The sequence below is a fragment of the Crocodylus porosus genome, unplaced genomic scaffold, assembly GCF_001723895.1.
Source record: "Crocodylus porosus isolate Cpor-Errol unplaced genomic scaffold, CroPor_comp1, whole genome shotgun sequence".
Taxonomy (NCBI): Eukaryota; Metazoa; Chordata; order Crocodylia; family Crocodylidae; genus Crocodylus; species Crocodylus porosus.
This window is the reverse complement of record NW_017728917.1, coordinates 19884148-19908694: the sequence shown is the minus strand read 5'-3', so window position 1 is coordinate 19908694 and position 24547 is coordinate 19884148. Positions and strand designations below refer to the sequence as shown.

Sequence of the window (24547 nt, the reverse complement as noted above, 5' to 3'; positions counted from 1 at the left end):
GTGGGTAAAGAGGAGATGCTCTGTCCTTCTTGTTGCTCAAGCCAGGGGAGATCTCTTGCTTTTTGGCTGTTCGCATTTCCTATCTATCAAGTGCAGATCTGTGCCCTCCCTCCTGCCTGGACTCCCAGGTCACTTGGCCTTTCTCGTTAAAGCTGCACCTGGTTAGACAAATGAACCAGAAGGAGTCAGTCTTGCCTGATGAGTGAGGTAGTGGAAGGATCTTTATGCTTCATTTGGGTGATATTTAGCTGTGCTTCTCTCCGACTGGGGAGTCCTCATTTCCTGATTGCAGCTTGGTCTTTTTACCCTGTGAGGCTGCAGTCGAGGCCCAGGCAGTGAACCACTTAAGATGCATCTTAAAGGCCAGCTCATACAGTGTCATAACAGTGGTACAGAGCAGTTTCAGGACTGAATTTATGCAATGCATCTGCTATGGGGAAACTGCAGATAGTGGAATGGTTTGTAAATCTCCTGCCCTAGAATAGAAGGGCACTGAATGGTAGGTGCCTCTGAATTTTACACACAACTCGGGGTTGGCTGCTCCTCTCGTTGGGAAGGCTGAGTTGTGTGTAAGGCTCCAGGTGCAAAAGAGACTAACTTCTTCATATTGGGGTGTATATACGTTGACAAGTATGTCTACAGTTTGGAGTGGTTGTCTCTTGAGAGCGACCTCCTGGGAAACTTGCTCCATTAGAGCCCCATGGAACTGAATCCATCCCCACACCACCCTCACAAAAACCAAACAGATCTTTTATGCATGCAATTTTCTTATTGGGGAAAAAGATATGGGAGAATGAAGCACACCTAACAAATATCATCTGTCTCACTTGTTGGTATCCAGAACTCGTTGCTTTTTTATGGCTTGGTTGCGTAGGGGAGGGGGGCATGGAGCACTGAGTCTTTCCCCTTTTACTGCTTCACTGATAATTATCTGAGGTCTGCTACCCCTGAGAATTTCTCTCACCCTCTCCTCTGCTGTTTTCCACTATGCTGTGTCTGGTTCCCTGTGATCGGAGACCTGGGAAAAAAATGTCTTTCACTTGAAAGCTTGTCTAATTGTCGCAACTGTACATAGTTGGTTCAATAAAAGATATCACCCTAAGAAATCTTTTACCCATTGCCTCTGCCAACTTAAACCATTTTGGGTGGTCAGCTGGATGCTGGAGGTATGAAAGTCAGAGGAGAGGGCATCCTTGTAATGCACCATTGACAGATGCTTTTTATGAGATGTGGGTTTTGTAGATTGAGGCACATCCATTTTGTGTTCATCGCTGTTTGATGCAAGGCAGAGGCGCCAGTGTTCTGAAGCACATAACATGGTGTTTAAACCTTAGTTCTTTGAAGTGCTCTCCTTTCTGTGAACTCTGCTTTTTGTGATGACTTTTTCTTCCCCTCTGAGGAAGCTCTTATGGAAATGGACTTGTTCCACCATTAGTAAGTAGTTTCTCTAGGCAGAGAGCCATTGTAGGTACTGTCCAGTACCTAAATTTAGAGCATTGTAACCTAGAATAGTGACTTCCTGTCTCCCTCTGCATCCCTAATGTTGCTGTTCCTGTTCCATCTGCCAGGAAGTTGATCCACCATCGAAAGGAGACTGTATCCCGCAAAGGCCACTCGCCAGCCAGTCAGGGCATGACTATGACCCCGTCCTCTAGTGATCACCATTTAGATATGGCACGGCAGCCCAATGGGGTGTGCCGGACAGGATATGAGCGACACCACAGCCTTCCTAACACCGAGCTCCAAGAGAATGAGGAAAGTCTTTACCAGGTAACATCAGCATTAGCATCTCCTATGTGCCTGCTTCCAGAATTCCTCCTGCTGTTGTGTGGCACAGGAAAACTGCCTCCGTATTCAACTAAAACTGAAGAATGATTTTTCTGCTTCTTGCCTTGAACTGTTGTGTGGATTCACTGTGTGCTGCTAAACAGCTGCCTTGTCCTGTCCCAGGGTGGCTGATACAATCCCTGTGTATTGTTTAAATCTGTGAAGCACTTTGGATTCCCAGAGGATTTTATGTAAATGCACCAGCTCTGGTCTAGTTTATGCTACTGTCTTTTTCTTGACACCTTTTTAAAGAGCTGCTGACTACTCAGGGAATACTTTGAAAAATATCATATTTGGAGACAGTTCTGCTTATGTCAAACTTTTTTTCTCTGCTTTTGTTTCTTTCTTGTGAAATCTGCACAAAACTAGGTTCATGTTCCCCTAGAAATTCAACAGCTTCAGCTGCTTGTTCCTCTGCTGAAGCTGTAAAGTGTAAAGACCCTGTGTTCGTGCGTATGTCTCTAGTAATGATGAATCTGAGGGGAAACACAGGAAGTATGACTTATAAGCGGAATTCTTTTTAAACAGAGCATGTTTCAGGGTTACTGTAGGGCATCAACAAGTCTTCAGAGAGGAAGGCCAAAGTAGTCTTTACAGCCCTTGTTCAGGGTCTAACCAATTACATTGTAGGGGTGCTCCTGGGAGGTTGGAGATGAAGCCAAGATGTAAGTGCAGTGAATTTCCCCTCCCACAGCTGTGCTGGTAGTATAGGTTTGCCCCATCTATTCAGGGTGATGGCTTGGAGTCAGAAAGTAAGGAGGTGCTTAACCTTCAGGGAGCTGGACCCAGCTGCAGGTAGTCAGCAGTTAAGAGTCTGGTTGGCTGGGAACCAGCTGCAGCTGGTGACCAGTGAATGAAGGTGGAGCTACAGGGAGAGAGGAGGCTGGCATGCTGAGGGAGTAGCACAGAGCCTGGGGTGCCCCTTTCTAGGTCTGAGGAATGACCGCAAGTTTTGGTTTTGTTACTTGCATACTTTCTTATTTTGTTGTGTGCTTTGTTTGCTGTGGGGACAAACTTGTTCCATGTAAGAGAACCTGACTAGGCACCTGAACTCAGAGCTACTTGTTCTCGATGAGGAAGCTGGAGAGGTGACCTGCTTACCTAGATTACAGCAGTATCTGTCACCAATGGTAGGTGGAGCTTGTTACGGACTTACAAGGGAACCTGAAGTCTACTCAGATAGAAAAGAGGCTGGTGAGTGAAATAGAATATAGGCATCCATACAACTCCCTTCTATTCCTACTCTCCTCTAGGCAACAAACCCAACCTACTTCTAAAGGTTTCTGGAGGGGAAAGCCAGGTGCGTTAGAGCAAAATGAGATGGAGACAAAACCCTCTGCAATGTTCAGTCCCCATCTTGCTTTATAAGGCTGTGCTTACCTAGTTGCAATGAAGATTTGGAGGAAACTGAAGTCCTTGATTTTAATAAGAAGGCCCAGCTCCCTCCTACACTGGGTCTCTGAGCCCACTCCAAGTTGTTGCCTTTGTAAGACCTGTGCTTGCCCCTTGACCAGACTAATTCGACTGTCACTGCTGGATGGGGATGTTCCTGAAATGCTAAAGTGCAACAGAAGTACCCTGTGTCCCCTGCTAAAAGCAGAGGCTGCCCTAGTTCATTCTTAAGGCAATCACTTTCTGAAGCAGCCTAAAAAAAGACCTATTACATTGAGAGGAGTAGATGCTTGAAGGGAGATGCCTTTGACCACTTGGGTATGCTGCTTATGTCTTACTGTTTGCCCTGGTAACCTTTGAGCTATTTGGTGACTTGCACTCAGACTTTGCTTCCCTGCTTCTCAAGGGCTGAGCTGAACAGAATGTGTGGTGGGAGAAATCCAAGCTGGACACTTATGTAATTTGTCAGTTTAGAGTGGCATGAGGGGGAAGATTCAGAGCATTTGTATAACCAATGCTAAAGAGGAGGCTTGGAATCTCAAAAGCTATAAAACCTGCTGCATCTCTGCATGCTTGGTAGGCTGCTTACCTGGGGATAAGCTTATTGTGCTCCTGCTCTTAGAGGCTTTTCTGTAGAGCATAGAGTCCATCCCAGCAACATCTGGATTAAACAGGAGCAGGAGAGCTGAGCAAGCCAATAACAGCAGTGCTGCTTTAGTTCTGTGAGCGGGCACCAGCCTTATTTCTTCCTTTAGGCTGGCCACCAAGAGATCAAGTGGGTTGGGCATTCTTTCTTTCTACCCAAGACACTCCTGGAGCAATGCTGACTTGTTTTTGTTTTTTGAGCCTCTCCCCTTTCCAGGCCTCAGCTCAGCCCTGACACCAGTGCTGTGAAGAGGAAGGTGATTGAAACCTGCTCTTGGACCTGGTTGAAGGTTCAGTCTTGTGCAAGTCTCGGGATAGCCCATGCCTTGCACAGCTCCTTCTCACTCGTTTCTGAAAATGACCCAAACTTTAAAGCCTCTTGCCTGTCTCATGCCATCTCCAGTCAACTCTGGACTTTAGCGAGGGCTGGGGAAAGCAGTTGGCCCCTTGTGGGCTAAGACTGAGTGTAAGAAGTATCTGAAAGATGCTTGCCTGTAGTTTCTGGGGCATCCAAATCCCAAGACCTCCTGGCTTAAGCCTGTATGTAGGATGCCTGCCAATGAATTTGAGAGTATCTGAAGTCCCAGGGTGAGAGGCTGGGCTTGGAGGATGCTCTCCAGTTGTAGCACCATGCATAGTGTTTAGATCCGATTGAGTTCTGCCTGCTCAATCGGTGCGATTTGGCTGATTTTTGACCTGGAACACAAAATATATTAAAAAAAAAAAAAATCTCTGTCTAGCCCTTGCCTGGACATTTGGATCTTTTTGAGTTGTTGCCCACAGTTTTGCTAAGTGAAATCCATCTGATTCTTGACGGTTTTGCTAAAGATTGTCAGTTTCAGAGAGACTCAGTGCTGTCTGCTCAATACCACTGATTGGTGAAAAGCAAAGCTTTTGTGGCCGAGGCAGGGACTGCCTCCCAGGCACCTTTGCACCTCATCTGCTGCACACAGCTCTGCCAGGCAGGGGTGGGGGGTGGGGAGGTGGCGGAGGAGTGCTCTGCATGCTTGAGGACCTACTGCCATCACATTTGAAAGAGCTGCATCTTAACTGAGGAATCTAGATTTCTTTGGATGAAGCAGTTTGGATTCTGCTGAGATTGATGGTTTTATTGTACCTTCACTGTCCAGGAGAGAGTTCTGGTTGCCCCTCTGGGTATCCATATGGATATGGTGTCCATAGCTCTGTGTATGGGTTATGTTCTGTGGTACTTGGTAACATTTTACAGCCATTTCTTCTATAATAATTAGAACTAAATATGGGACAAATTTGGAAGGGTACGTGGAGCCATGGAAATATTCAGGAATGAGCCCATTCCCTGTAGGTTACCAAATAGTGTGAGGATGCTGTTATAAGCCAGCCAGAGCTGGCTGCTAAATCCCACTGTTTGTCTAATCATGAGTGCACTGAGCCAAGTGGCTTTGTGTCCTGTAAAGTTAGCTCCCTGACGTTCTGTGAAGATAGGGCTGACTTTGTTTGTTTGTTTTTTAGCACAGCTGCAGTTATCAGAGCCAGGGAGGGCCTTCTGCCAGCCCTTTGCAGAGACCTCCTCCGTTCTATTGCGACTCTCACAGCTGTGCAGTCTCTGTGGGCCAAAGATTAATCATTCTTGAAGGGCAAGAAAGTACATTCCTGGATTCTGGCCAGTTCAGCTTTCAGATTCTATATAGCACTTTGACAATACGTCTGTGTGGGGATGGGAATAAGCAAAGAGCTCGGGCATTAAGTGAACACAGAGCTCAGCTTGATTCCCCAGCATAAGGTCCATATGTGGGAGCAATTTCTTGCATTCATTTACCTGACCTGCCATAGAAGTAGAAGAGCTGGGTGGTGAAGAACAATAACGAGTACATCACAGTATTGCCTGGATGTCAATAAATCCAGGCTCTAAACCTCTGGAAAAAGCAATTTGCACAGTTGAGTATCTCGTGGGGACTTCTAACCCTCTTGCCATGTAAAGAGCTCAGGTGCTTCCAGTTTAGTCTGAACTGCTGTGTCATTCTGAGATGAGACAGGATATTTCTGAAGTACCCAGAACCGTGTCCATAGTGTACAGTCAGTATCGTGGCTGAACCTGCCAAGGAAACAGGACCAAGTGCACAGTGCCCAGGTGGCAGGGAACAAAGGAAACACCTCTTGGTGGGCAACTTTGACCTCCCAACAGGAGCAAACCTGGCAGGATGCATAGCAGTGGCCAGCTCCGGAGAAACCAACTCTTTAAGAATACGGTCTACCAATGGAGCGTGGTAGATCCAGGCGGGGTGCTCCCTTTGGGTCTCGGTCATACCATTTGGGACACCATTCAGATTCTTAACATGTCTTGTTCAAGGCTGTAGGTACAGCTAATGGCTCTGAAACAAGGAGGTGAATAAAAGAAACCTCATATTTTTTTAAAATGTTATTTGTGAGCGTGGGGGATGCTGGCTTCAAACCAGATCAGGCCTTGTGGGACCAAGCTGGATGGAGGTCAGTGGCAGCTTATATAAATCTCGGAGATTTGGCGAAATCTGCTTCCTGGAGAAAACTACTGAACTTGGCTGAGTATATTCAGCATGAACCATGATTTCCCAGTGGCCCACTGCATTCCTCGAAACTGTAGGTGGCAAAGGCATATTTAAGCATGAAAAGGGTCCCTGCTTTCATGTAGAGGTCAGAGCCTTGGCGTGTTAGCCATTGGAGACCTTGCTGTTTTTCCATTATTTCCGGGGAAGCAGCTATGTTGGGGAAGGGCTGTTGGTAGGGAGTCTAGTGCTGCACTCTAGTTGAAGCTTCTTGTTAGGGAAAAGCCTTGGGCTTTAAGTTTGCTCAACAATTCTCGCCTTAGCCTTTCTCCCTGCCCAAATAGAAATTGCTGTGAAAGTATGAACTGGGTGGGAATTTGCATATCTTCAGTCCTTGGCTTTGTCTGTCTTCAAGGGTATTTGTAGCTAATGCGATGGATCTCTCCAAAAGAGTGTCTAAAGATGTGCTGTTTGCTGCCTCTGTGGAGCTATTGAGAGCAGTGTAAAGTCATGGCAAACATGTGGGATTGCATCTGGAATAAGAAAGGAGTAAATGCTTGACAGGTCTGTGAGACACAAATGTTGCACACTGCTGAACATAGCAATTAAACAACCGCTGCTTTTCCTGTCAGTGGGAGGGGGGGTTTTGGAGTTTGGCTTTGTTCTTGCGGGAAGCTGCCTATTAATATCTGTCCTCCTGAGGGATCTTTATGGAATGATGAGACGTAAGGTCAAATTTACACGTGTGCGCAAAGAAAGGCTTTCTAACACCGAATGTCTTTATTGTCAGCCTCCTTTGATTGCTCTAAAACGTTCCCTTCTAGATCCCACCGCAGCCGCGCCGAGCTGCTCCCGTCACGCCACCACCACCAGAAAAGCGCAAGAGCACACAGACAGCAGTGCCCATTAAAAGTAAGGAGACAGACACCCTCTTTTTGGATGTTGGGCAGGAGGGGAGGGAAAGCGTGTTGTCAGCAGCTGGGACAATGGGCTAAAATTTACCTCCTGGTTCTTAAATATAACACCCATGGGTTGGGGACCTGTGTTTTCTCCCTGTAATTCAGTATTGGTCCAGCACCAATGGATTATTCTCCCCATCATCTCCAAAGGAGTTAGACACTTCTCAGGAGTTCGGTGTTGGCTGGAGGCAGGGTTTGCAAAAGCAGCGTTTGCAACGTTCTGCTCAGCTTGCTTCCTTGAAAGACTCCTGCAGCCACAGTGGGCCGGGGTCCTTGTGTTCCAGTATTTTTGCACAAATACCACTGAGATTGTTTTGGCCAGGTGGAATGATAAGTTGGGGTGTCTGGGGGGATGTTGTTGCATTTGGATGCGATAAATCTGGTCAGTCGCCAGGGGGAGCTCTGTATTAATGCAGTGAGGAACTGGCTTGCATTCAGTTGGAGCTTTTTGCTGGCAGTCTACCCAGCTCTTTGTTCCTCAGGTTAGAGTTTGGCAAAGCCAGTCCCTTGTCTAGCCAAAAGGCAGAAGCATGCCACCTGCAGTCCCTTGCTGTAAATCACCTGCGTACATCCTGCAGACAGACCGACCGACCCCATTGTGGGTGTGAAAACTTGCAGTCCTGACTGCAGAAGTGCTAATGGGCTGACACAAATAAATATATAGTTGACACCTGTCTGAGGAGCTATTTTTAGTTGGGATGTGAATGAGGAAAGCCGTTCTGTTGTGATACTAGTTGTGTGGTGGTGCCTTGCCATGGTTTTCTCTTGTCCTGCCACAATTGTTCTGTGACCAAAGCCAGCTCCACCCAACCTCAGTCATGTTCTCCTCAGTGATTACATGAGATATAGGATGGAGCTGACTGATTCTGGGCAGGTAATTGAAACGTGGGACAGGCACCTGGCCTGTGCCATTCCACACTACAGCAGTGAGAGGTTGCACAGTTGTGATTAGTTTAAACTACCCCATTCATTAGGAGACATCCAGTGGAAGCTGCAGCATGTGGACTATTATCTTTAGACAGAGGAGGAAGGTAGAAAATAGGGGAGTGCTTTTTAGGAGATAGTATAGTTCATGCAACCCTACTTGTCTTTGACCTGAGACCAAATGGTGCTCAAGATCCCAGTATTCTGTGTTTCAAAAGGTGGGGGGCGGGGGGTGCTTCTCAGCCAGTGATGTGCAACTAGTGATGGGACTTGGTTGTAGAATAAGATTATTGAAGCCTCACACAGCACAAGCATAGAAAAGGCTTTTCAATGTCCTGGTGACATAAGAGGTTCTCTCTCCCTTTGCCTGGGGATAATCCTCATTGCCTGAGGAGATTTTTATTTTCTGTGGATAAACAGGTGAGCCAGCAAAGAACAGCGAGCAGTGATGTGAATGCCGGTGCAGCATACAAAATTGAAGTGAATTCGCCTTGGGAATCAAGGTCAACCTGAAGGGGGACTTTCATCCTCCCACAGATTGTGAATCCCTTAATTTGGGGTCCAGAGAGGGAGTGATTGGGCTCTGTCACTCTGCCTGAATGACTGTGTCTCCCTGCTGAGCTATGAGAGGCTGATGTGGGATACATTTCTGCAGTCCTGTTTTTTTAAAAATTGCAAGGCAAAGCTGTGTCAGTATTGTGGCTCATGGGGGAATAAATGTCCTGACAAGGAGGCCAATTAGATTTTGAGCTGGTTTCTTTAGAGAAATGACGTAAGCACCATGGCTGGAGTTAGCCATATCTAAAATGGACAGCACACCCCAAAATAAACGATAGGGAGTGATCGTGTAGTGGTAGGGCAGCCAGCAATATGTCTTTGGGGATTAGAAGTTAATCATCTAGAATGCTTAGAGGGAGAAACCACAGGTGCCTGCCAGCCGAATGCTCTAGTGCTTCTTTCTTGCTTTTGACACTACACCAACAGCATGGTCTGTTCTGCAGGAGGGAAAGAAGATGCTTGCCACAAGGTGCAGTCTTACAGATCTTGGTATTCAGCCATGTCAGAAGTAACCATCATGCTCAGTATGTAGGGGGGAAAAAGTTATTGTCTAAATTAGGGGGAAAAGATTCCTTTCTCCTTGAGCTATTTCACCCTGTGAAGCTGTGAGCTCTTTGAAGCAAATCCATCTTGGTGGAATAGGATTTTTCCCCGTTGCTAAAGAGGTGATTGCATTGGAATGCTCAAGAGAGAGCTAATACAATTTTGCTTTGAGATAAGTGAGCCAGGAAAAGGAGTTAAACTGCTTTGGTAGTATGCACAATGAGCTTCTTAATGGACTGGGCTGTGGCAATTTGTTTCTTCCTTTTTCTTTGATGCTGTTGCTAAGGCCTTTCTTTTTCAGATGCTGTGGAAATCACCTCTGGGTCAGTTTCTGGTGCCTCTTCTGTGAGCTCCACTTCCCTCGATAGCTTGTACACTGGTTCCACTCCCTCGGAAATGTGTCTCCCAACAGCCACTTCCAGTCCCACCAACACCCCGCCACCCGTGCCCAGCAGGAGCGCCCACACTACTATATCACGCAGCTTGGATTTTGGCTCTTCTGTCCACACACAGCATGGGACTTCAGGAAAGGATGGTATAACCAGATCTCCTCAGACCAAGAGGGCTGCCCCGGCCCCTCCAACTGAAGCAGGGCTTCAAAGGTGTCTCGCTGTGGATGGGGAGAAGAATCCACAGGTCAAGAAAACCACTGCGGCTCCCCCAGTAGGCTTAGAAGCCTTCAACTCGCTTTCCCTTGAAGAGAAAAAGGCAACTGCCCTGGAGTCCTTGGCCCCAGAACCCAACAGCCTGGCTGTATCAGTGCCGAAGACGATGGGTGCTGAGCTAATTGAGCTGGTGCGCAGAAACACAAACCTGAGCTATGAGCTGTCCCGGGTGGCCATTGGCGTGGTGATTGGCCACATACAAAGCAACGTCCCAGCGACCAGCAGCATCATGGAGCAGATTCTCATCTCCCTAGTGGAAAGCAAGGTAAAGGAAATACCAAGCTCTGCAGAGGCTGGGGACCAGGCTCGAGTAATGGTCAAAGTGCTGAAGGAGATCTCTAGATAGCAGTTTGCCTTTCTGTTCTCAGCCTTGGAGCAAAACAAAAGGAAGAAAGTCCCATGGTAAAATGAACTGATTGATAAAGGTGTGCAAAAGACCAGCAGGGAGGGGAGAGCATCGGAGACCAATTCTGAGTGGGACTAGCTAGCAACAGAGAACTGGCCAACTGATGCATTGCCCAGGGCCTCATTCCAGATGGGCTGCAGCAGGATGTGGAGAAGGGGCACATTTGGAGATGTCAAGCCTTTGGCTTGGGTTTTAGGTACGCTGTGTGCAGGCTGCAGAGGAGGTAGGCATTTTAGGGTGGCAGGGAGGTGGAACAGGACAAGGAATGGCAGCCAGCATGCCACGAGCCTGCCAGCAAACATGAGAGCTGGAGAGGTAAGAGCTTCTAGACCCGGAGGACAGTGCCAGCAGTAAGACATATCAGTGGATGCAGATACTGCAGGACTGTGGCACTCTGGGAAATGTTCTTGATGGAACCTAGGGAGATTACACTTGTCCCAGCCAAAGGCTGGCTGCCATGGCAGAGGTGGCAGTGCAGCAGGGGAAGGCTCTTCCTTCCTTCTCTACTACAGGGAAGGAAGAGCATGGTGATTGATGCTTGTGCAGTGTTCCCCATTGGATCACTTCCCCCTTCTCTCAGTCTGTGGGTGTTTGGAGTTGTTCTAGTGCATGCAGGTGGGCAGCAGCAGTGCTGAATTCTGCTCCCACTATCCATGAACTAAAGAGCAATAATGGAGACAAGTCTAAGGATGTGCCCTGAGGAGGAAGGAGAGCAAAGCAAGCAAAGACACCAAGGGCAAGGAAGGTGCTGGAAGTGCTATGGCCAGTTCCTGTCCCAATGCACTAACTTGGTACATTTTCAGCTGTTTCCCTGGTTTTCCTACTGATCTCTCCTCCAGCATTCAGATGGCTTACCTAGAGATATAGCTTTTCTGTAGCTTAATGTGTAGGCCTGTTTCCTAATGTGTTCCTCAGCTTCCTTTTTAACTCTGAAGGGTGCTTCCCCAAGCCACTCAAGCAACAACATCCTCTTAAATTTATACCTGTAAAAAAATAAATAAAAAGCCAAACCCTCCTCCCTCTACATGCCCAGAGAAATAAAAGAATGCAATTTTGCAGCCATTGAGACAGATAAGTGTGCATCTGGGCAGCCCTCAACTTTAGAAGGAGGGATAATAAATTTCAGCTTCCACTTGCTAAACAGAGCCCAAAGGAGTACGTTTCTTATAAAAATCTAAGATTAGAGTTCCATTGCTGATGGCAAGATTATAATGAAGTGTTCAGAGGCATTCAGATATGCAGAACTGCTGGCATTCAAAATTTAGATCAAATCATAATCCAGTTAATTATCTACATTGAATAGATTATCCTGTAAGTAGTCATGAAATCTCACATTTTGTGGTCCTCGCCCCATCAGGTAATAGCTTTCTCACACAATAACAATAGACAATGTGTCTGATCTGGATTTGGCAAAAATTTTTAACTAATATTCAGGCAGTTTGGGGCTTGTCTCACATAAGAAGCCTTTTTCCAGTTCCCCTTACTCGCACCTTGGACAAACATCTAGAAACTTGGCATTTCAACATATTTGGAAAACAGGGCCTTCCTTGTTTTCTTATTATATTTGCTTATTTTTTCATAACATTCCTGAAACTTAAGAGTGAAGCCTGCACACCAAGTTCCCGCTAGTAAGCTTGAAGGTATCCACCCTCTTGCTTGAGCACTTGTCTGTCTGGGAAAACTGGTTTGGAATTGCAGGAGGAGAGAACGTGGATGTGCAGTTCACAGTTCTCTCTGTCTCTCTCTCTCTCTCTCTCTCTGTTTATGCCCTGGTGATGCATTTTGTACTGTATAAAGAACAAAAGCAGACCACTGCAATTTAGCTGTTAGTGGAGCCTGATCTCGGTATTCATCTGGAAAGGATGTTCAGGCTGGTCTAAGCACAGCACTCATTCCAGTAGAACTGGTTTCAGTTAGGGTGTGTTTCCTTACTGAAATAGTTATGTAGGTGCAACTCCTTACATGTGTAATTTTATACTAGTGAAGATGGACCTTGCACAGAGACAGCTACTCATCTTCCTGCACAGAAATATTAGTCCTAGTATAAATCATGTTAATACTGATCAAATTTGACCACTGGGGGCTTGAATGGCTTTAGCTATACCACTATAGTTCAAGCACTGTAACTTGCATTTGATCATCCTTGTAAAGAATAAGCATACAAATCCTTCTATATTTAAACAGTTATGCATGTGTATGTCCAAGGGGGATACAGGTTGGATTTTAACAATCTGATATGGTATATTGGATCATGACTGAGTCTTCAGTTTTAAGCAAAAGGTATTCCTTAAAAAGACTTCATATAACTTTGGGGTCTATTTTCCAACCTGGCCGATGCTCATATTTGCTCTTGAGAGCATTTTCAAGGGACTCTGTCTTTTAAGTGAAGTGAGACATCATCTTTGATTAAAGCTTCAGCCTACCCATAGTAAATCTCATGCCTGTTTCAAGCTTCATATTACATTCTCTAATTAGTTGTATCCTTTCTTCTCTCCTTCTGGTTTTAATTTGAAGTCAGATCACTGGTTTACTAAATCAATTTTAGAATCTATTACCTCCAGCTTATTCCCACCGTGCTCCTATGAAGGTTGAAGTGCTTGCATTTTTCCATTCAGTTGCCTTGTCTCTTGTAGACCCAGTTTACATGACTGGAGAGTGGGGTAGAAATGACTTCTTATTGCTTTAACAGCACTACATGCTGCCTCCCCAAATCTGTCTGGATGCCTCTGACCAGTCTTTGTGTAACAGGAGACATTTCCAAAACCATGAGCTAAGATCACTAATAATCTATAATTTCCCAGTGTATCCTTAAAAGGGAAACAGTGAAAAAGAAAGAGAGCATGTCCAGGATAGCAGGAGGCCCTGTTACCTCCTCCCCTCGCTTCCCTCTGGAACATCAGACTCCAGAAGAAAACCTGACTCGGTCTGGAACTGTTTACTTTCCTCAAAGAAAGGATTGACTAGGTCTAAGAAATGGCCCCTCCTTTTTCTGTCCTTACTGCATAACCTGTTAGGGTTTAATGGAGAAAGGGAATGGAGAAAAATAACATTTTGGGCTTTTGCAGACCTGTTTACTGTAACGATTCCCTGACAAGTAAATTGAATTGGCTTGCATAGGAACTTGGTATGGGTTGAAAGCTTGTCATAACCAGAGAGGAATGAGAGACATGAGGGTGTCAAGTCTGTTGAAGATGTCTAAAGCAGGTTAGGGATTCCTGGTTGATGACAAAATTCAGCAAAATTAGACATGCACTCTCTAATTCTATGGAGCAAGCCATACAGAGAAAGGGAGAACACCAAGGAGGGCTCACGGCTGGAGGGGTGCTTGATATGAGAGTGGCTGTCAGGCAGGAAGATTTGCTGGCCGTCCTGTGTATGATTCAGTATTTTTTTTCTACCCTTCAAGTTACAGTGCCACCAAACTCCACTTAGGTCTCTCCACCTATTTACAGTTGCCTCCATTAAAACTATGAACTTTTGGGCGCTGCCTGGGCAAAGGTGTTCTCATGCAATTTCCTTGGCCAGCAAAGATGTGTCCGAGCTCTGAGACTAGACAGCTGGGTCACGTTCTGCTGCAACCCTGAGCTCTCTGCTAGCCCCAGAGGAGTTGGAATCCTGTCTGGGCAGACACAGAGCAGGCTGCCTTTGTGTGTTGAGTCCAGGGTGGATGGCCAGGATAGATGGGGAAACAAGGCTTTTGACATGGAGAGTAGAAAACCGAAATAACTGGCTGTTGCTAGAGCAGGACAGCATGTGGGTCCCAGCAGCATTCCTTTTGGCGAATTTATGCTGGCGGCAGGTTGTACAGTCTGAACAGGATTGCACCTGCTTGTCCATTCAAGGGGTGGGTGTGACGGCTCTTGCCCTCTCATCAGCTCAAACAAACCTCCCTGCGCCTGCCTCCTCCATGCTGCTGCCTCTTTAAGCAGGCTGCCTTTTGTCTTGGATTGCAGTCAGCCCTGCAATTCTGTTTTGCCTAAAACAAGTGATGCTTACGTCTGGTTGGGGATTGTCCCCTGCTCTCCAGGTTTGGCTTTTCTCAGCCTGGTAAGGGCAGCTTGTTCCCCCAGAGAATGGGGAGCTCAGCGGGGTGAGTGCTTACAACTAGCACATTTCACTTGCGTCTCCTCCCTTAATACAGGTTTTGAAAAGCAGCATTAGGATTAGGGGGCCTTTTGCTCATGAATTGCTGTTGCAGCAACCCTGTTGGGGGGAGCTGGTGTCAGACCCTCCAGGTGTGCCACTTCCTCACTGCCATCTCAGTCCTGGGCTGCAGTCACCCAGAGAGGTTTGCTGCTGAATAAATCTGTGGCGTGACTGTTTGTTTGTTAGCCTGCAGATGGCTGGAACACCTGAAAGGCACTGTCTGGGAAGATGCTATTGAAGCATAGCTAATGTGGCTTGAAAGCCAAGTGACTTCTTGCTTCCTGTGACACCCTTGCACATCTGTACGCGGTGGGCCCTGCCTCTCCTCAAACCAGCCCTGCTCTCTAACAGGTTTACAGCTCCCAAGACAGCCATAAGTGCTATAAGCCTAGCCAGGGAGCTCTTACTTGAAGCCAGTGTGCTCAGTGGTGTGACCCCAGAGAGTCTGGTACAGTGAATTTAATCTGTTTGTCCTCTACCATGTTGTTTATCTGGGCTGGTCTCTTGGGGAGAGATGTAGAGGAGAAGAGCCCTTCTCCTCATTAGCGACTTGTTAGGGCAGGTAGTAGTCCAAGGTAGTGGGATTTGTTGCAGCAGCCAAGGGTAAAATATGGGGATTAATCTTTTGTGTCTGTGCTACAAGCTGCTGTCTCCTGTAGCTACTGTTGATATTTGCTCATCTGGAAGGGGAACACTGGGAAGATGCTTGTGATCAAAGCAACAGTGATTCTTCTCCAGTGCTGTTGACACAGTGGTGGGGGTGGCATCAAAAGCAGGAGGAGATGGAGAAAACAGCTTTGTGGAAGTTCAGCCAAGTTTGCCCCTCAGACCTGGCAATCTAGTAGCGAGTGGGTTGGGGTGGGGTGATGAGACAGACATTTCCAAAAATAATCCTGTTCTCTTTAGCAACAGTGAAAGCCCTGCAGGGTTTAATAGTTCTGCCTCTGTTTGGAGGGGACCAGCTGTTAGTGAAAGACAACACAGTCATGGGAAGCAAACTTCATTACAAATCTAGCACTATCCACTTGCTTACAGCTACCTTCTGGGAATGGTCTGATTTCCTGAAGCAACATTGCAGCAGGCATAGGTGTAGGGGAGTCGTAACTGCCAAACTGCCTAACAGGCATAGACCTGGCTCCAGGGCCGAGGCTGTGGAAAATGAGACTGGTGCTGAGATCCTGTTCAGACCGTACAGATACAGTTGTACTGGTTAGACAGAAGAGCTATGCTAATAGATTGATCTCCTTCAAGCCCATTAGCAGTTCAATGGATGTTGGAATTGGAAAGGCTACGGATGAGGGATGGTAAAAGCTGAGATTTGAATTTTGAGAAGTTAAAAGTAAGCATTTAAAACAAATAAAGACAGTTCCGCCTAGTCTGATTACCTGCCAAGGGAATGCTGGATACATTTAACTTAGTGTCCAGACCTTGGGTGTAGAATGGTCTCTGAAGAAAGCCGCTTTACTTGGGATGCTTGAATAGAGGCCAGCTGGAGCTGTGGAGATTGTGTTGCATGGCAGAGGGAAAAATCAGATGTGGTCAAGTAGGTCTCTTCTCTCTGCCTCCTGTGATAAATCACTAATTCCATTCAGTTCATGCCCTGTGTTGCTGGAAACCACTCTAAGCCTAACACCAACCTGCAGATAATCTAGCCAGCCGCCTCCTCGTCCATCTGTAGCTTCCCAAAATACCTTTCCAAGAACCTTCAGAGCTTTGTGTGAAATCTGCCTTCGTTATCTCAGCCTGATGAAGATTATATAATTAACAGCAACAAGAAGAATACTTTGATTTGGTGCTTCAATTATGTAGTGAAAAAGGTCCTAATTAGATCACACCTCAAATGCCATGAAGCAAATTATGAACAAGTGTCTCTCTAATGAAACATCTTAAAACACTGGAATTAATAAGTTAGAAATCATTTTGCAATGTAGGGTTGCAGTGTTTTGGTATATAAACAGCCTGCTTTCCTGCTCTGGGACTTTTGAGCTTGCTTAGGGCAGGTACTAATCCAAACTCCGTATTCTGACTTGCTTCTCTAAAGTAAACCAGTGCCACTCTGGCTTCTGAAATGAGCTGCTGCTTGAAAGATTGATGGTTTGAAGGTTCATGTCAGCAAAAAGGAACCTGAAGCCTTCCAGAGTCCAGGACCCTACCTTTTTAAATATGTTCTTCCTTGCATCTTCTAAGTAAGTGGTGATGAGATGAGCAGTCCTCCTTTTCTGTTACCCGGAGGAGGTCACAGTCTGTTACTCATGCATTGGATTACAAAACCCCTTTTGTTTCATTGATTTGGTTCATCAATGACTATTGTTCTGAGCTTGGGATCTCTCATCAGGTTCAGGCTGCTCTTCCTTGTCTTCTGGGCTCTGCATAGTTCTCTTACTAGAAAACTCTGGCCTCTTTTGGTGTCTTGTTTCCTCTGTCAAATAGTGTCAGTCTTTGGATGTAGTTCGTCCTGTTCTCTCCCAGGCATTCCAGTGCCTCCATTGCTGCCCTTTTCATCCTGAATTGTAACTTGAATTGCTCTGAGGGTATTTTCATGTTGAAATCCCTCCTAAAGACCCATTGCTCCCCTGATACCTTGAAGAAACTAGCTTGTTTGTAGGGTAGAATAATCGGGTTCCATTTCATTACAGAAACAAGGTAGTACTTAAAACTATCAGGACATGACTGATTACCATCTGACCACCAGATCTTGCTTTTGGTCCTTTATTTTGCCTTCGCTCACTACCTTTTGAGGAAGTCAGCTCTTTAGCTCAAAGACTTTGCATAAAACAACAGGAAGGTAGTGCCATGCAAGCTGTGGCTGCCATTGCATACAGACTCTATAATCGGAGAGAGAGAGCTGTGCTCAGTAAGACTGGTTGATGACTGTGAATTGTCATCTAGGTTGAATATCTGAGGAAAGGCAGAAGTGAAGCAATTTGGAGAGAAATTGATTCCTGGCTGTATTCGTAAAGCTTGACACTTAAGGTGTTTATGTTGTCAAAGTGCAATGCAAATAGGTACCCTTCTGTTATTAATTGACACAACTGACAGATGAATGAAATGAAAATCTGTCCATTTGCAGGTGGAGTGAAAATGGGGCCTCCACACTGGTGTGATCACATTCAGAGCTTCTCCATTGTTGCACTCTCACTCTGAAATACTTCTCTCTTGGGAAAATGTGTCATGCAGCCCATGCTAGAACAGCTGGGCTTACCACTCAGATCAACTTCTTGATCCACCCTGTTCACCTATATCCTGTTCACCTGTATGCTTCTATGATGGAAAATGGGCTTGCTGAAGCACTAGCTTTGTGTGTTGGGAGCAGCATACTTTAGCTGGGTGTCAGGAGGCTAATTGATGCTTTTAGCATATTGAACTGCTTAAGGAAAAGGAAATTATTCTCCTTATTATGTTTGGAAAGTGGACATGTCTGGCAAACTGGTGCCTTTCTGGTGCCACCAATATGGCAGCTTGGGTTTTTTTTCCTTGTACATTGTGAATCTGCTAGATTGCAGTGGTCTAAGGAAGCAGAAGTTAGTTCATCTTGAGCCAGTTCCCAAATTTCTGCTGCTTCTGGTGGAGAACAGCTTCACCTCTTCACTCAGCAGCATTCCTCTAGTGCAGTGCAAATAATGTGCTGTTTTTCCAAGTGCTCTGACTCCCTGTTAAGAAATGAGGAAATAATGTACGTGCTGCATCATAATTATCTGATTCAAACAAGCCCCAGGTATAAATTCTCCTGGCTGGAAGGATGCTTGCTGGAGTTGATCTGAGGGTAGGCTTCTCATTGGTCAGGGTGAGAAAATCAGCTGCTCTGGCATCCAGCCCACATCTCTGTAAAGAAACCTTTAATGAGAACTAAGTGAGCTTCTCCCACCCTGTGAAGGCAAACCAGCCAAGTGTGGGAGGCTTTCAGATGCAAAGCTGGTTTCTAGGAGGGTTTCACTGACTTCTCAATGCCATGAGCTTCACAAGAAAGGGGAAAAGAGAGAACTGGAAAATGTTTTGAAGTGTAAACTATCCTGATTAGAAGGTGGGGTCTTCACCTGATGCCCCACCTGCCACCAGTTATATTGGCTATGTGAAATAATCTGTCAGTATTGAGACCCATAAAACTTCTCGCTAACACAAAATACTGGGATTCTGTTTGCTAGCACTTTGTCATCTTGCAGAATCTGAGTTCTGGGCTGCCATCGGGACAGATCTGCCATGATGAACAGAGGCTCGAGGTGATCTTTGCTGATCTGGCCAGGCATAAAGATGATGCTCAGCAGCGCAGCTGGGCTCTCTATGAAGACGAAAATGTCATCTGCTGCTACCTGGAAGAGCTGCTTCGCATCCTGGTGAGTGCCTGCATGTTGGTTCTGTGGATCCCGGGGCCCTTGTCCGCTCCTTGCTGTCTTTTCCTTGTTCCTCATTCCGCCCCCAGCTCAGCAGCTGGCTTCTGTCTTGCACCCATTATTCCAGGTATGTAGTCCTGTCATTACTCCATTTATACACAATAATGTAGTCTGTGATGGAGGGTGCTGGCTTCTGAGCAATCTCGCCCCTGTACAGTCTACCTTGCTGGGTAATCATGTTCAAATCCACCTTGCAAAATTGTCATGAAAAACATTTAGTCCCTGCTGTCCTACATGCCAGTGAGCATAGTAGTAACCCATCTTAGTCACCCAAAATCCTCTGCCCAGGCAAAGGGTGGGAGTGAAACTCCATGAAGCTCATGTGAAGCCAAATCTGTCAGAAAACTACGCTGGCTTAGCTGTCCAACCAGCTCACGTAGGGCAAATGACGTTAGAAACCGTGTTCTAACCATAGCTTGCTGTGTGCCCACAGGGTTTTGCAAGGTAAGAGCTATCCTGTTTGCAAAGGTACAGAAGCCCTGAAGGTGAATTTCAAAATTTTTAATTAGCAAATGTGAAATGTCCTCCCACCATGTGACATAGGTGGAGAGCTGCATTTTCATTGGAAGCAGCTGTTGTGGTCCACGCAAGCTTAACTTTGTGTGGGAGCTGGATTACATATGCATATATTAAACTTTCTCATGACCATAGCACAACATGGTACTGCATAGCGGTAGTTTTGAGAAGCTGCTCTTTAGTTTATAGGACCTGGAGGCGGATGCATGGGAGTGGCATTTAGACATCTCCAGAACTTTGATTTGTTTATTTATTTTGTATTTCTAATGCAGCTGTGCTCTCAGATACAGGTTTCAGGCGTTGCCCTTCATTTGCTTATAAGGTATTTGGCCTGAGAGCACAGGAATGTGAGGCCCGGTTGAATGGGAACAACCTTTCACACGGCTGAAGGACAGCCTGACCCAGGCTCGCTGCAGATTCTTGACAGTCCATCCTGCTCCTGCAGGGTCCCACCTGTGTGACCTGCCCATTTGTATTTCCAGACGGATGCAGATCCTGAGGTTTGCAAGAAAATGTGCAAGAAGAATGAGTTTGAATCAGTCCTGTCCCTTGTGGCCTATTATCAGATGGTAAGAGATGTTGCAGCCTGTTTCTTCTATTGGAGGGTCTGTAGGCTCAAGAGAAGGGCTAACAAGGGTGAACATATGAAACTTTCCCATTTGGGCACTTTGCTCTTTAAACTGGGCTGAGTTTCAGAAACACCTCTCCTGCTTTTGGTTTACTGTAGTACATATATAGGTTACATGCAGGACTGGACCTCTGGAGTGGCTTCAGTAGCAGTGTCCAGTTTTCTGTGCCAGGAGTCTGAAGGGTATAGCTTGCTCTTTTTTTTAGCTCCACTTGGGAGCAGAAGTAGCAGTTCTGCTGTCACTGAGAGGAAGGGCTTCTGAGAATGCCATGGGAAAGCTGATGGGCTGCTACTGTTCCTCTCAATTGACGCACGTCTGTGCATTAGTAAACAGCTTTGCTTAGGAAAGTAGGTTGTGAGGAGAAGCCCTGGGACTGAGGAAGGAAATCAGTATTCAGAGGAAGAAGTTTGAGTTTGCCTTCAGAGCCTACGGAAATGCCTCTGTGCCCCATCCCTTTCCGAAGCACGCTGCTGTGGGACTTGGACATGGACAGGGGGATCTTTGTTAGTTTCCAGCTATAGTACATTAAGTACTGTTATGCTTGGCTTTTAGTATGTTCTCTCTATTTAAATTCAGCTTGGCATGAAAGGACTGCAGCATGTTTCGGAGAACAGGGAAGAGCAATGGGAAATGGGGATCTGCTGGCTTCCCCACCATGCAATGGTGCTCTGCCCTGCCCTGCTCTCTGAATGCATCTGCACAGAAGGGCTGACCGTACGGAGAGCAGTAAGGCTGCCCACGTAGCAGCTAGGGCATCACATGCCAGGACTTAGCTGCCCTTTCATCAAGCTTTCCTTCTGAGCTCTGAGCAGTTTCTAGGCTGGCTTTTGGAGCAGTGGTAGGCTTAATGTTGCACCGTGGTGTCTCTGTGCACCCCAGGCTTGAGCACAAAATCTTGACAATGGAGCTCACAGAGCAGCATTCTAAAGTCTTCTGATTAAAATCCCATCCTCTCAGCATCAAACCAAATAATCTCATAGCAGCCCCTCAAGATCCTGTTTGAGTTATCAAAGACACTACAAGGGAAAGGGAGGCTTTGCAAGCCTCGTGCTCCCAGGGGATTTGTTTGCCTTCTCATACCAGGGCTCATGTAGTCTGTCTGCTTGTTCGTTAAATGAGACCAGCTTTTGAGCATCACCTATCTCATCACAACAGCAGAGTTGAGTTGCATTTAGAATCTGAGCCTTTGCTGCATGTGCAGTCTTTGGGATTGTCTGAGATCAATCTAGCCATGAGGGTGGGTCTTAAAGAGTTCAGACTAAAAGCTGGGATGGGGGCACAGTCTAATCTTATCAGACAACCCTATGCTGTTCCTGATGATGCGCTGAAACTTGGGGCTATTCCCACGTTAGAACTAAATGCAGACATTGGTGTAAATGCAGGTGTTTGCATGCTTACCTGGGCTTCTGTGTAAAACCTGGCATTGTTTCTCCTGCATGTCAGGGTATTTTTAAGCCTTCCTCAGAGACATTTGGTGTGGGCTGGAGCCAAAGCTGGGGATTTTGATTGGGGTGTGCCAGTGTTCCTGCTGGCACTCAAAGCAGTGGTTCCTGGCTAGAGGGTCAGGGTCAGACTGATTGTGGTATTTGGGGTCAGGAAGGAATTTTACCCCATAGTCAGATTGGTATGGGCTGAGGAGGTTTTTGCCTTTCTCTGTAGCAGAGGAGCATGACCCTCTACCTGGGAGCTCTTGGCCATATATTAACAACCTTTTACAGAAACAGGATATTGGTTGCTGTGGTTCCCCTGCCTTACCTGTGGCAGGTTAGTGTGTTTACGTCTTGTGTCTGGGTTGATGGTAGTTTACAAAGAGGTTAGCTTATGGATTTGTGTAGGATGGTTTGGATAGGGTGATCCTGCCTCAGGCAGGAGACTGAACTAGGTGACCTCTGGAGGTTCTTTAACAGCCCTGCTTCTCTATGATTCTCTGAAGGATGCTCTCCTTTCCAGGAACACCGAGTGCCACTCCGCCTGCTGCTGCTGAAGTGCTTTGGAGCCATGTGCAACTTGGATGCTGCTATTATCTCCACGCTCGTTAACTCTGTCCTCCCCATGGAGTTGGCCCGAGACATGCAGACTCATACACAAGGTGAGCCACAATCTCTGAGCTGCTCTGACACGATTCCCCAAGGGTGTGTTGTTCCATTAGATGCATTCCTCAGCAGCTTGTAACAAAGCTTTTGTGCTCTAACCTCTCACAAGTTGTTGGCGAGCTGCTGGAGGCTCTCAGGGAAACTAGCATATCTGCTCTTATGGTTAGGCAGCTTGGTTTCTTTGGTAAAGCCAGCTGGGTTTAATCCTCTGAGTGAAGCTATAAATAAATGTGGAGGTAGCATCCCACTGGCACAGGCTGCCTCGCTCTCCAATGTCCTGCTAAGCAGGAAGCTGCATGCATTGGTATTCTGTGTATCTACCAGTGTGGCTTCAAGTATTTCAGCTTTCTTTCAAGGCTGTGGTGGAGGATGCATGCAGGTCCTTGATGCAGAAATCTGGCTGCTTCCAGGCCAGCTGCATCTCTGAACCCCAGCCTTTCCACCCCTGTGCAAAGTGCCCAGTTCTTTCTGACAGATGTAGCAGTTCAAGTCAAGCAGCTGTCCCTGAGGCTAGACTGACTGCTTGTCAGTACCACCAGAGCACAAGGTGTGGATTGTTTCCTTCCCTACTTTTCCAGTTCTGCCTGGTTTTGAAAGCAAGCAGTGAAACTTCCCTGATCCCTTGACAAACATACTGCAAAGCATCTTGTTCCTCTGACAGTTTCCTTGTACTGTTCTGTAATTTATCCCCTTCATTTGTTTATATGCATTGCTGGTGGAGGGTGGTGATAAGCCAGCCGTATTGGATCTTAGTAGGCAGATGCCTTCTAGGTTGGCAGCAATTATGACCTTTGTTTTGTAGAGCTGCAGATGGGAAGGTTTTGCAGCTCATGGCCTCTAAAGGTAAGATTTCCCTCCCCTGCAAGGGGTCTGGATCTTCTGTAGAGAGACTGACAGCACAACCCTGACCTGGTCTAGAATCAGAGGTGCTTTTCCTTCTCTCCAGCTGTCCTGCCACCAGTGTGGATGAGGACATGGAAACAAACCTGTTTCCTGTGAGGGCATGTGCAGATAGCCAGCACCTAGTAGTGCTTGGGAATGTGCTATGCAGAGTGTATTCTTAATGAATATACAGCTCCAAGAGAGAGAGCTGGGACTCTTCTCTTACTCATAAGGGAAGGCTGGGGTCCTCTGGCATTAATACAGGCAGCCCTTTTGCCCTGGAACATGCATGCTGCTTCTGGAGGTAGCTGCAGCTTGGATCCTTTCTGTAGCCTTAGCACAACTGAAAACTGTCCATGGCTGTAGGTACCATGCAGTGCCACAGAAATTTTCTGGGCCTTGTGTGTAAGGCTTATGCCCCGGCTCCTCCCAGTTCAGTCCCTACTGGTGAAAGCTGCTGACTTTTTTCTTCTCGGCTAACACCTGATATGAAATGACAGCAGTACAACTCCACCTTCCTGAAGACCCGGTTTGAAGGAAGGGAGTGGGGGAAGCACTTGAAGCCAACCTGCCAAATGAAAGTACAGCTTAATTGAGGTAATGGGTGGCGATTCCATGTCAAATACAAAGAGAAAACTGTTTAACAAGCCCCTCTAGGCTCCTGGTGCAGAGATGAAACAAAGAATAAAACTTAGAGGGAAAGCTCCCCAGGGAGGCCGTTCGCTTTGAGCTGCCTCTTTTGCTGGGCTTACCCTGAGGCCAAACTTAGCCTGACCCAGGGCAAGGGGGCACTGTCACAGCTAAGCTGGCCCTCCCCTGTGTGAGCAGCCAGATGTGACCAAAATTAAGCAACCATTCATTAGAGCTGGGCAAGAAGGCAGCAAGAGAGCTATAGTGTTTGCCTCTGCATTGAATGCGACTTGAAAAATCCCACTGAGCAGGGAGGGAGCGGTAGGAAGGTCAGTTGCTTCTTACCCTGCCCTGAATGAAAAGAAGCTGCCCTGTACTGGAGAAAAGTGTTAGGGAGCCACCAACATCTATCAGCAGCTTGGATTCACTGGGCTGTGCTGGAGACTGAGTGACCTAACAGAAAACCTGGAGGTGGGGCAAGAGAAGGGAAGACTAATTTGATTTTTTTTTTTTCTTCATTTTCCCATCAAAGTGCATTGGAGGGTACAATCTCATCAAACTACGCTGTGGCCAGGGATTGCCTCTTCCTCAGCTCCTAGCACTGTCACCTCCTAACATTCCTCTCCTGTGTGTTGCACGTTTTTCAGAAATCTGACCCATCTCCTGTTGAATGGCTTAGGTGTCAGTGGGAAAGCCCCGCCTGACAGGTCTGACCTGTGATGTTTTGCTGTTGTGGTGTTCTGCCATTTTATGTCTGTCTGCCTTGTAGCCTGAGATCTAGCTTCTGAGTGGAGCTGTGGGGTGAAGAGAAGTTGTACATTTTTTTTTTTTTTTTTTTTAAAT

At 46.6% G+C, this 24547-nt stretch overlaps 1 protein-coding gene across 2 annotated transcripts in view; it reads left to right on the top strand.

Moving 5' to 3' along the window:
- NCKIPSD (NCK interacting protein with SH3 domain) overlaps positions 1–24547 on the top strand; it is an 88695-nt gene that overhangs the window by 46642 nt on the left and 17506 nt on the right. The window contains exons 3-8 of one of the 2 annotated variants that reach the window (XM_019536860.1): positions 1569–1770; positions 7190–7277; positions 9651–10279; positions 18727–18897; positions 19953–20039; positions 22050–22188. In XM_019536860.1, coding sequence (XP_019392405.1) covers positions 1569–1770; positions 7190–7277; positions 9651–10279; positions 18727–18897; positions 19953–20039; positions 22050–22188 — 1316 coding nt within the window. The remainder of the gene's footprint in view (positions 1–1568; positions 1771–7189; positions 7278–9650; positions 10280–18726; positions 18898–19952; positions 20040–22049; positions 22189–24547) is intronic. The other variant, XM_019536861.1, reaches the window with a different exon arrangement.